This window comes from Euleptes europaea, chromosome 8, assembly GCF_029931775.1.
Source record: "Euleptes europaea isolate rEulEur1 chromosome 8, rEulEur1.hap1, whole genome shotgun sequence".
NCBI lineage: Eukaryota > Metazoa > Chordata > Lepidosauria > Squamata > Sphaerodactylidae > Euleptes > Euleptes europaea.
The window spans coordinates 54,548,423-54,560,973 of NC_079319.1; the positions used below are offsets into that span (position 1 = coordinate 54,548,423).

Here is a 12,551-nt window from a genome sequence, read left to right on the forward strand (position 1 = left end):
CATTTTCTAAATAACCTTCCCCGCTACCGTTATGGGATGGCCCGCGAATTCCTGGACCAATCGCTGTCCTTCCTTTGAGGAGAAAGGCGGAGGCAGCGGGAACAGAAATCATGCGAATTTTAACAAAAACTTGGAGAAAGGCGGCACAGTGGGAACAGAATTGTTATTGCTTTTTCGATTCTTTTGTACTTGACGCGTATAAATAGCTAGGTAAGTTGTTGGTGCGTTCACGGGCCAGGTCAGGGCAACTAAGATTATAGAACAGAGGAAATAAGAATTTGGTCAGCAAAGGGTTCTAAGCTTTCTTGTAGTTTCTCCTTCCTCATTCCTCCCAGGCAATCTGAGTAAAAACTGTGTGCATGTTTTCCCTTATATCTCCACAACAAAAAGGCTAGACATTTACTTGTTTAAAATGAAACCAGGAATTGAGAGGAGACATAACATATTAGTGGGGCATTACTTACACATGACCCCTGTAGCTATGGGTCTGGGACAAATGAATCTTTCAAAAACAAGGCATTTTTAAGGGGAAAGTAATGGGTGGGGGAATCAATTTATCAAAATAAATTGTTTTTAATTATTTTAACAACTGTAAATATTTTAAAATCTGTGAAAATCAAGTCATTCACTGTAGTAATCTGTATGTATAATATCTTGGAAAGCTTTATATATTTTGGTTGTATGCAGAGTTATCTTCTGAATTACCTTTCCTCAGTTACAGATAAAATATTGTGGTCATGATGCATATTACTCACCAGATTTTCTTCACACAGTTCTCTGAACTGGTAAAATTTCTGAGCCATGAGAAGCTGGGCAGTGCCAACTGCACTTCGAATTTTACCTAGAACTGGAAAGATAGAAAAATAATAAGAAAAGACTGCTAGACACTGTGAGGATGCAAACATGCAAACCTATGCTGGAAATCTCAGTTGGTTGGATCTAGGGTTGCCGACTCCAAGCTGGGAAATTCCTGGAGCTTTGGGGGCGGACCCTAAGGAGGGCAGAGTTTGGGGAGAGGAGGAAGCTCAGCAAGGATGTGAAACTGCCATTTCCTCCAGGGAAACTGATCTCTGTAGCCTGGAGATCAGTTCTAATTCCAGGAGAATTCCAGCTCCACTTGGAGGTTGGCAGCTCTAGTCAGATCCCATTTAAATTCTGTGCATGGAATTGCAACTTCCTTGCCTCCCACTTTGACCAAAATACCCCAGTGAGGGAACTTCCAGGAGCACTGCGGGGGGTAGGGTTTGCCAGCTCCAGGTGGGGAAATACCTGGAGATTTTGGGGGTGGAGTCTGCAGAGGGCGGGATTTGGGGAGGGACTTCAATGCCAATTGCCAAAGGGACTTCAATGTCAATTGCCAAAGAGTCCAACTGCCAAAGTGGCCATTTTCTCCCAGGGAAACTGATTTATATCGCCTGGAGATCAGTTGTAATAGCGGGAGATCTCCAGCCACCACCTGGAGGATGACAACCCTAATAAGGGGGGAGTTGGAGGGCTGTCAGTTAAAATTAACCCCCCAAGAATGCTGAATCAGTTAAAATTAACCCCCCAAGAATGCTGATCTTTTCCACAGGATCCATCACATACCATTATGAAATAATTTGGAGACAGGGTTACCATCCTCACGGTGGTGAGGCCTAAATTAGAGACCGTCAACCATCCAAAGCACCAGTTCAGATCCCAGCATTGAAGCTAACATGAAATATTCAGAGACCATTTTGAAAATGAGGATACATTCTCATCAACCTAGGTTTCCCCCAACTCAATTTACCAGTGTGAGGAATGCAAAAAAACAAGACAAAACAACAAAACAAAACAAGTAAAGTTATTCTGGTAGTTACAAATAAGCTCTATCCTGTTATCTCTTAAAATGGGTTACAAAGAGCTAAAGTTGTTAAAGGGTTTCAGTTTGGATTTCAGACTATGCATTGTACTTATAATTTTGTAATTATGTCTGATTTTATATGATTTTAGCCACCCTGAGCCCGGTTCGCCATGGTTGGGACGAGTACAAATAAAATTTATTATTATTATTACTACTACTACCACCACCACCACACACCATATACAGTTCCTCAAGTGTTCATATGTCCCAAATTTATATAATCAAAGTACTATAGATATGATAGAATGACGAGAAAACCTGGATTTAGCATAGGTTTGCCAGGACCCTCTTTGCCACTAGCGGGAGGTTTTTTGGGAGGAGCCTGAGGAGGGTGGGGTTTGGGGAGGGACTTCAATGCCATAAAGTCCAATTGCCAAAGCAGCCATTTTCTCCAGGTGAACTGATCTCTATTGGCTGGAGATCAGTTGTAATAGCAGGAGATCTCCAGCCACCACCTGGAGGTTGGCAACCCTAATTTTCCTAATGTGAATTCTTTATTTTGATTTGCACTAGTAGTTGTTTTTCATATTGACTGGATTTCCATAGCTCTTGTACAAACAAACCAGCCCCTCTGAAACTTATAAAACCATAAATAGTGAACATGTAGCCCAAGCAATGTGCTCCACTGACTCCATAAAACATACACAAAGCATTAAGATATGCAGGTAATGTCCCTAGCTTAGCTAGATGGTGTTTCATGCGCTCTAGTCCTCCAATAGCTCTAAAAGAATAATGGTGAGAAATAAGATTTATGAAGACACTCACAAAAGTATCAATGTCCAGAGCTTGGTCAATTATACAAGCATTCCAAATGGACACGTGAGGCACTATATTTTAGGGGCATCCCTCTGCTTTTATTAAGAAGTTACTGAGGAAAGTGAATGCAACATGCAAAGAGAGAGCTGTGTCCTCAGATCCTTTAAAAATGCTGCAAATGCAGGGGTAGGGTATCCAGGCCCCTCTTTGCCACCGGCGGGAGGTTTTTGGGGCGGAGCCTGAGGATGGCGGGGTTTGGGGAGGGGAGGGACTTCAATGCTTAGAGTCCAATTGCCAAAGCGGCCATTTTCTCCAGGGGAACTGATCTCTATCGGCTGGAGATCAGCTGTAATAGCAGGAGATCTCCAGCTGGTACCTGGAGGTTGGCAACCCTGTGCAGAAGTTAGGGTAATCAAAATCTGAAGAGGAGTTTGGGAGGGTTTTTTTTTTAAGCTGAGTATTAAACTGAAGGGCACACAGGTAGTTACACCAGCAGAAATATTTAGGATCAAAAGTTCTGACATACAGAAGGCTACAAGCCTAGTGATGTAAGGTGGGAGAAAAAGACAGGGAGAAACGAAATGAGGTAAGAAAACTAAAATCTGAATTTTGGTGGGAAGTAGTGATCACTCAGGAACGGGAGAGTTGACAGCTGACTTTTGACTTTATGTGACAAATAGGCAGCTGAAGAGGCCAGAGGAGGCTTGAGCTACTGGTCTGAAGGCAGCGGCTTCTCCAAGACAGGGTGGGGTGTCACCCAGGATGGCAGTAGCAGCATGATGGCCCTGGTAGGAGTGGGGGTGCGCCATATGGCACTGCCTGGCAATCAGCAGAAGAGTTGAGGAGGGGGGGCACAGCATTACAGGAGAAAAAAAACAGCAGCCTCGTGTACTCACTGGAAACTGATACTGGAAGTGACAAGGGTAGCTGTAGGAATTGCTAGAAACTATGGTTTTATGGAAACTCATGTGGCTTTACTATACAGTCTTTGGTTATTCCTAGAACTACCCTTGTCACTTCCTGTACCAACTTCTGGTAAGTACACAAGTAGGATTGGCAGCTCTGGGTTGCGAAATTTCTGGAATTTTCAGGTTAGAGCCTAGGGAGGGTTGGGTTTGGGGAGGGGACAGGCCTCAGTGGGGTATAATGCCATAGAGTTCACCTTCCCAAGTGGCCATTTTCTCCAGGTGAGCTGATCTCTGTCACCAGGAGATCAGCTGTAATAGCAGGAGGTCTCCAGCTATCTCCTGGAGATTGACAACCCTACTTATACTGTCCAGATGGCCCCTACTGGGGCCACTTCTGGCCATGCCATTACAGCTAGTAATATCATGGGATGTGATCTCGCATGCTTGCTGAACTCCCTCCCCAAACTACACTCTGTACAGGTACAACCTCCAAACCGCCAGGAATTTTCAAGTTGGATTTGGCAAAGGAGCACGGGGCATGCCACTTTTTTTTGGCAGCTACATAAACTGGCAAAAATATTGGGCTGATGTCACTGCTTTTTAGCTCAGAGGAAAGGGCCCACAGCCCTGAGCAGACTAGATTTCCAGACCCCTAATCTTTGTAAACTGAAAGATGAAATTAGAATGACATATGGAAGTATGGAAAAATATGTTTTTAAATTGAAGAAGAAGAAGAGTTGGTTTTTATATGCCGACTTTCTCTACCACTTAAGGGAGAATCAAACCGGCTTACAATCACCTTCCCTTCCCCTCCCCACAACAGACACCCTGTGAGGTAGGTGAGGCTGAGAGAGTGTAACTAGCCCAAGGTCACCCAGCTGGCTTCATGTGTAGGAGTGGGGAAACCAACCCGGTTTACCAGATTAGCGTCCGCCGCTCATGTGGAGGAGTGGGGAATCAAAACCAGTTCTCCAGATTAAAGTCCACCGCTCCAATCCACCGTTCTTAATCACTACACCATGCTGGCTTGAACAGTAAAAAATCCAGTACACACAGAACAGCCTACCGTAAGTAAGCTTTATAGCGAGGCTGTACAACACCAGAATTTAGAGCTCCTTTTTAGCCCAGTATTAAAAAAAATGCAGGAAGGCAATCTGACTAGACATCAAACAACAAATGTGTGAAACATGAATAATTTGAGTAGGGAGGCCTGTTCCAGCCTTGGTGAATAAGTAGGTAAAAACCCTGAGCATATCCAAGCTCAGACCAACCTTTTCAGTTTGCTCCCAGGTTTCAGGCTTCGCCACTAAGAGGAAATAGCTGCAGGCTGGAAGATTTAAGTGGAATACACCCAGTGCCCCGTGCAGGGAATTCTATACACAACTGCCATTATTGTTCGTAAGAGTTGCGTGTCTAATTCCTTGCACACTGTGCTGAAAATGTACCCTTTGGTGTGTCTGGCCCTTTATTCAGCCCAATGTGCAAACCGCTCAACTGAAAGGAGCCCTCAATAGTGGGGTGGAGTTATCCTGAGAGCTTTCATGTGGTTCTCATTGTTATGAAAACTCTTCCCACTGCATCTACTTCAGAACAGCTGCCTCAGCTGGAGCTGAGCCATCTGACACTTCACAAGGCATCCGAGGAGTTGAAAAGCAGGATGGGGATGGGGATGGGGATGGGGATGGGGGGGGGGGGAATCGGTCAGAGGCAGTCCTTCCACTTTGATACAGGAGAGGTTTTTGCATAAAATAAAATAAAAATTGCTGGGGTGCTTGCGCTGGTAAAAATATATTACTGGAAAACAGAGCTTCTTGGTGGTGTGGTGCTGGTCATAATCTCACTTAACAATAGTGAATAAGCTTGAGAAACAATAATATCCTAAAACCACTAGGTGGGGGAACTGAAAGAATGCTTTGATCCCGGCCAGTTTAGTGACTGGTGATTGTTTAAAATTGACTTCCCAGCTGAATGTGAGACGAATGCTGATGCTGTATGGTTATTTACTAGTGCTGCACTAGCCACCAGAAGCAAGCGCTTGTGATTTGATATATTGTGAAAACGGGCAGTCTGTGGTTATGCTAATAAAGAATGCCAGTACGGCATAACAGAATTGGAGGATGGAGGGTACTTGGGTGGGGGGGAACCAATGTGGAATCCTGGGTCAAGTCTTTCAAAGAGGTAAAGATATTAGTATTGATTAGGATTGCCAACTCTAGGTTCAGAAATTCCTGGAGATTTGAGGATACCACTCCAATGGGGGCACAAATCTACCCGTATGGGTTTTGCCAGGAAGGCCTCCAGAGGCCCCTACCAATAAATGTGTGTTTTGATCTGGCCATTCTCGTTCATAAGCCCACCATAGGTCAGGGAGTCGTTGGTTTTCCTACTTCCCAGATCCAAGTATGCTTCGGTAGGTGACATCATTTCCCCATTCCCCATGCTTTACCCCTCCCCTTCACTCTCCTGTATCTCTAAAAGAGCAATAATAACAATAGGAAAAAACAAACAAACAAAACATGTTATGTAGACGGGCTTTACTGGGCATGGACACAAGATGAACTGTAAAGTTTTCCCTATCTGTCTTTTCCCTTTTTTTCTTTTTCTGTACCCCCTTCAAAAATGGATAAAATCATTTTTAAAAAATGTGTGAAGAATGGGTAAAAAGGAATTGTTTAAGAAGGCATTGTTGTTCAGGAGGAACCTTAAAGGGATAAGGGCTGTAGTTTATGGCACTGTTTTTGTATGCATTTCTTGAGTGTGTGTGTTTTTTGCATTGAATTCAGGAACACATGAAACTGCTTTCAATAGAATAAGACCCTTGTTCCATCAAGTTCTGTATTGTCTACTCAGACTGGCAGCAGCTCTCCAGGGTCACAGCTAGAGATCTTTTCCATCACCTGCTGCTTAGTCCTTTTTAACTGGAGATGCTGGGGATTGAACCTGAGACCTTCTACATGCCAAGCAGATGCTCTATCACTGAGCCATGGCCTCCCCAGTTTTCTAACTGTTTTCTGATTTCTGTAATCCAAATTTTGCATTTCATATGTCAAATCTTATCCTGCTTTATTGCAGTTTTCTAACTTGTGATCCAACCTCATTAAAAGATTTAATTTTTTTTACTGTTTTTGCTGCATTGCTAAATTTTGCAAACCACCTTGAGTCTCAGCAAGAAAGGCAGACTATAAATAAAGAAATAAATGGGCAGTCATTGTGCTTCCATCACTGTCATGACAGGCATTTTTGCCAGCAATAAAACTTCCAAAAAAGTTTACAAAATGGCACGTCCTTAGCTATGTTACAGGCGCTATCTAATAGATGCCTATGCAAAACTCAGACATTTTACCCAGTACTAATAATCTTAGCTAAAGCTAATTGGTTGGGTAAGGAAATCAGTTTCCCACAAGTGCTATCCGGAGACAGGAAAAGGGCTTGGATTCCCTGCTATGAGTGGTGGTGCCTTTATTGTGTTATAAACTGTTCCTACAACAAGGCCCAGAGATAACAGCCCAGAGATAACATCATCTAAACCTCTTCACTAGTGAAAGGGCTATTGAATTTGGTTTTGTACTGCTTCAGAGATCTTAATTATATGGCCAACTTGTTTGTCACAGTAGCTAAGTACTGGATTGCAGCAGACTTCCAGCCTTGCTGTGGGAGGTAATAGGGTTGCCAACTGCCAGGTAGTAGCAGGAGAACTCTTGCTAATACACCTGATCTCCAGCCGATAGAGATCAGATCACCCGGAGAAAAAATTGCCACTTTGGCAATTGAACTCTATGGCATTGAAGTCCCTCCCCTCCCCAAACCCCACCCTCCTCAGGCTTCGCCCCAAAAATCTCCCACCGGTGGCGAAGAGGGACCTGGCAACACTAGAGGTACGGCTGCCAACCTCCAGGTGGGGCCTGGAGATCACCGGGAATTACTAATCTCTAAACTCCACTGAGGCCCCTCCTCTCTGCAAATCCTTTCCTCCCAAGGCTCTACCCCCAAATCTCCTGCAATTTCCCAACCCAGAGTCGACAACCTTGAGTGGGAGGAAGCATCAGCAGCAAGGGAAAGAAGATCAGCAGCAAGGGAAATACTGAAGGCGCAATCCCAAACCATTCCTATGAGAAGGAAAAATGGGAGGAGCCTAAAGAGGCCAGGGAGGCTCCATAAACAGCTTTTTAAAGAGTTGAGAAATAAAAAAAGACTCATTTAGGAAGTGGAAGGAGGGCCTTATAACCAAAGAGGAATACAAGCAAATAACTAGTGCTTGTAGGGAGAGTGTTAGGAAAGCTAAAGCTCACTATGAACTTAGGTTAGCGAGAGATGCTAAACGCAACAAAAAAGGGTTATTTTCCTATGTACAGAGTAATGAGTAAGAACAAGGACAAGATAAGCCCATTGCGTGGACCGGAAAGTGAGATTGTAACAGGAGATGAAGAGAGGGCAGAACTCCTCAATTCATACTTTTCCTCAGTTTTTTCTCGTGAGGGAAGTGGTGCTCAACATGGCATAAACAGAACATGTGATGAGGGAAGGGATTTGCAGCCTAGAATTGGCACTGGGGTAGTGCACAAACACCTGGTTTCTTTAAATGAAACAAAATCCTCTGGGCCAGATGAATTGCACCCAAGGGTACTCAAAGAACTTGCAGATGTAATTTCAGAACCTCTGTCCATTATTTTTTTAAAGTCTTGGCAAACAGCTGAGGTGCCAGAAGATTGGAGGCGGGCAAATGTTGTCCCCATCTTCAAGAAGGGGAAAAAGGAAGATCCGGGTAACTACCGACCCATCAGCTTGACTTCTATACCAGGAAAAGTGTTCGAACAAACCATCAAACAGTCCGCCCTTGAGCATTTAGAAAGGATGGATCTGATCACTAAGAGCCAGCATGGGTTTCTCAAGAATAAGTCATGTCAGACTAATCTTATCTCCTTTTTTGAGAAAGTTACTACCTTGCTGGATCAGGGGCATGCTGTAGACATAGTTTATCTATATTTCAGTAAGGTTTTTGATAAGGTTCCACATAGTATTCTAGTCGACAAATTGGGAAAATGTGGGTTAGATCCTATTATTGTTAGATGGATCGGCAACTGGTTGACAGATCGTACCCAAAGAGTGCTAGTTAATGGTTCCTCGTCCTCTTGGAGAGAAGTGACCAGTGGAGTTCCTCAGGGATCTGTGCTGGGCCCTGTGTTGTTCAACATCTTTATAAATGATTTGGATGAAGGAATAGAGGGGATGCTTATTAAATTTGCAGATAATACTAAATTGGGAGGGGTAGCAAATACGGCAGAAGACAGAGCCAAGATGCAGGCTGGAGAAATGGGCTAGAACTAATAAAATGCACTTCAACAAAGACAAATGTAAAGAATATTGTCGAAGGCTTTCACGGTCAGAGTTCATTGGTTCTTGTAGGTTATCCGGGCTGTGTAACCGTGGTCTTGGTATTTTCTTTCCTGATGTTTCGCCAGCAGCTGTGGCCGGCATCTTCAGAGGAGTAACACTGAAGGACAGTGTCTCTTAGTGTCAAGTGTGTAGGAAGAGTAATATATAGTCAGAAAGGGGTTGGGTTTGAGCTGAATCATTGTCCTGCAAAAAGTAACAAAGGTAATGTGCTAACCATTGTCCTGTAAATATCAAGATAATGTGCTAATGAGGGTGTGGTATGTTAATATGGAACCATTGTATCCTGAAGTGATCTGTTAATGTGTGAAATCGAAAGCTAATCTGCATGGCTATTGTTGACTGTAGTCTTTGTTAGTCTGGAGGTTTTCAAGACAGGAAGCCAAGCCTTATTCATTCTTACTTCTTTTCTGTTAAAGTTGTGCTGATGTTTATGAATTTCAATGGCTTCTCTGTGCAATCTGACAAAATAGTTGGTAGAATTGTCCAGTCTTTCAGTGTCTTGGAATAAGACCCTGTGTCCTGTTTGTGTCAGTCCATGTTCAGCCACTGCTGATTTCTCAGGTTGGCCTAGTCCGCAGTATCTTTCATGTTCTTTTATCCTTGTTTGTATGCTGCGTTTTGTTGTCCCGATGTAAACTTGTCCACAGCTGCAAGGTATACGATATACTCCTGCAGAGGTGAGGGGGTCTCTTTTGTCTTTTGCTGATCGTAGCATTTGTTGTATTTTCTTGGTGGGTTAGATTATACTGAACGTGTCTATGTAACATACAAGCCTGTCAAGCAGCCTTGAGCCATCTCTACTAAACAGCTGTTTTATACAAGGAGGCATTGTCTGAAAATAGTTTGTATCGTATTACTTCAAAAACTGGGGGAACAACCGCACTCTCAGCTGCTGGGGCACTGAGGAAACATCAGTTTCTGTGGTTTTTTTTTTTTTACTAGTTTTGTAATCTGATGAGTAAGCCTCTGAGGCAGCAGTTGGTGGGGGTGTATACATACAAAGCTCCTCAGCTGCGCAATCTACTATGGCACACCTGGGCAAAGTAGCTGAACAACAGACTGTTTGAAAGTCAATGAGCAACCATATTTCTGTGACATAGTTCTTAATGGTTAATTCTAAAAGATAGCTTTTAGAAACTGAACATGACACCTCTGAGGATGAGGCTAGCGGGACCCCCAAGACCCTTTGAGGCCTGCACCAGTTTGACAACGAAAAGTCTGTGTATTGCAATGAAGAATTTTTTTTGGGGGGGAGGAAAGCTTCTGTTTGTCTTTGTTTGGTTGTTTCTGTCGTCATCCAAACTGGAGAAGGGCAGGGTTTTTTGGAGCATCCACACAACATAGTCATAAGAACCTAAGAAAAGCCCTGCTGGATCAGATCAAGGCCCATCAAGTCCAGCAGTCCGTTCACACAGTGGCCAACCAGGTGTCCTTTGCTGTGATATCCTCTGCTGTGATGTGATATTTCCTAATTGGTTTGATATGATCTTTTTGTCAAGGTCAGAGTCAAAGCATCTTTCCATGAGGTGTGGATAGGTAGGTTCTGCCTGCATTGGCACTAATTTCCTTGCCTCAGCCCCCTGCGGCTCCATTTCCCCCCTTGCTTATTTGTATTTTAATCAACAATTGCTGAGGAATAACTGTGACCCTTCTAATTGTGAGATATAAGGGGGAAGGTGTACCCTCTCAAAATGGCCTCCAGAGCCATAGTGACGAAAATGGTTGCAACAAAGGGCTTACAGAAGGAAAATGGTGCTTATATGGACCGGGCCTTTGAAAATGTGCACCACTTAGAAAGCCTATTAATATGGCTGGACTGCATCCTCTCTGGAAAGATTGTACCAGACTAGGTTTCAGGAAGAACATACCAAGAACAGGGAATGCCTAGAAAGTGTACCATAAGAGGACAATGTTGTGTGGATACTCCACCGCCCCCCCCCCCCATCACCCTGTGTTTTGTTTAGAAACCAGTGTGGAGAAACATTCCGTGTAGTTGCAGCCAAAGTCAACGGTCACATCCCCAAAGCTGTATCAGTGAACCTTTTCAAGCTGCATAGCAAGGTATCACAGCAAATGTTAAACCAATCTATTTCAGCCTGATCACCTAACATCTTGCGCATGTGGATTCTAGTTTTGTGGCACATGGAGTTATGTTACAGATACTGACTTTCCTTTCCAAGGTGTACCCTTGTGTTTCCTCTACAGGTTCCGCAGAGAACCATTGTTTTTATACCAAAGGAGATACAGTAGTAGAGAGGAGAGCTCTGACACGTTAGTCGGCAGTACAACTGGACCCCTGTTTAATTTGCCACCTCAGACAAACACAGCTACCTCTCTGGATTTATTAGGATGTGAAATCAGAAACTGTGCACAAAAATCGATGCCAGACTAGGGAATCGGTGGGGAATTACAGATGTTTCATCTTTCTGATCACTGTGTCCCTTAGGCATATGAAAAATGACTACATAAAGTTTTATTTCTAAGCATATTCATGTTTGAATTACTTACTGTCTTCAGGCAGGATGTTTTCTTGCTCTTCTCTCTCCATCTGTTGGCACCAACCTTCCATACGTTCCCTTTCTGCTTGAAGAAGTTTCAGGAACCAGTGTCCATCTCTATGACACACTGACCTTTGAACAAGCTCAATTGGGTCTTCAGTTATAGAATCAATCCAGGGATCCGGCGGAGGTAAAATTGAAGGATCAAAATCTGCATCAAAGTCATCATCCACTGCACAGGCATGATAATGGTTTCCTGAGCCCTGTATGCTAACAGTGGAAGTGCTTGCATCTCGAGAATACTGTCTTGATATCTGCCCAGGATATGAATTATCTTCTTGAGGATCCAAGGACATTTCAAAGTTCTCATGGAAATCCATGTCTGCTTGAACGGCTGTTGTAACACTATTCGATCGTGTGAACCTGCGGAAACTGAAGGACACAAAATAAAGAGCTTAGACAGGACAAATGTTCACCGGCAGATACTTTCCAAACATAAAAAGATGAAAACATAGAAGTGTATAAGATTTCTCATGTTCCCACCCAGAGTTATTAGAATACCAGCACTAAGAATACTGAGTGCTTTTAAGAAACCTTATTGAATCAAGTTGTCATGTCAACATAGATCTGCAAATGTTTTTCCGCTGGCACTCTTGCTGTATGATTCCTAGATTCATTTATGTATATAATCCTATAATCCTGTACATTTGCCCCACTGATTTCAGCAGGTATTCCATGTGATTACTTTCAGGTGAGATTGCAATGATGTTTCTTGTGGATTTTCCCAAAAAACACACTTTTTCTTGGGTGCCTTAAGGAGGCAGTATGCAGCCACCCTTTCAGAAAACACAACATGAAATTCACATAGGCAATATACCCACTCCACCTCATTTTATTTCTTTAAAATATTTGTATCCTGCACTCTCAACAGAGTGGTTCCAAGGCAGCTGACAACATTTTAAGAGCAAGGGATGGGAACTGTGGGCAGATGGGCTGCCAGCTGTTTACAATCCTGGCTGAGCTTTGGTCTCTCTCTCACTGCAGGTACTTAAAAGCCTGGGCATGGGACAGGGGCACATGCTGAAGGGTAAGAGCCAAAGGGATTTTGGC

General features: G+C 43.5%; 2 protein-coding genes across 5 annotated transcripts in view; one reads left to right on the forward strand and one right to left on the reverse strand.

Annotated features, from left to right (window-relative positions):
- Nucleotides 1–12,551, forward strand: part of LOC130481581 (myosin regulatory light chain 2, smooth muscle minor isoform) — a 198,849-nt gene that overhangs the window by 86,505 nt on the left and 99,793 nt on the right. The window lies entirely within an intron of this gene.
- The window catches only part of DLGAP1 (DLG associated protein 1), a 183,522-nt gene that overhangs the window by 11,668 nt on the left and 159,303 nt on the right, over nucleotides 1–12,551 (reverse strand). For all 4 annotated transcript variants that reach the window (XM_056854303.1, XM_056854302.1, XM_056854304.1 and 1 more), the window contains 2 exons: nucleotides 11,452–11,873; nucleotides 756–847 (listed from right to left, as the gene is read on the reverse strand). In XM_056854303.1, the coding sequence (XP_056710281.1) occupies nucleotides 756–847; nucleotides 11,452–11,873 (514 nt within the window). The remainder of the gene's footprint in view (nucleotides 1–755; nucleotides 848–11,451; nucleotides 11,874–12,551) is intronic.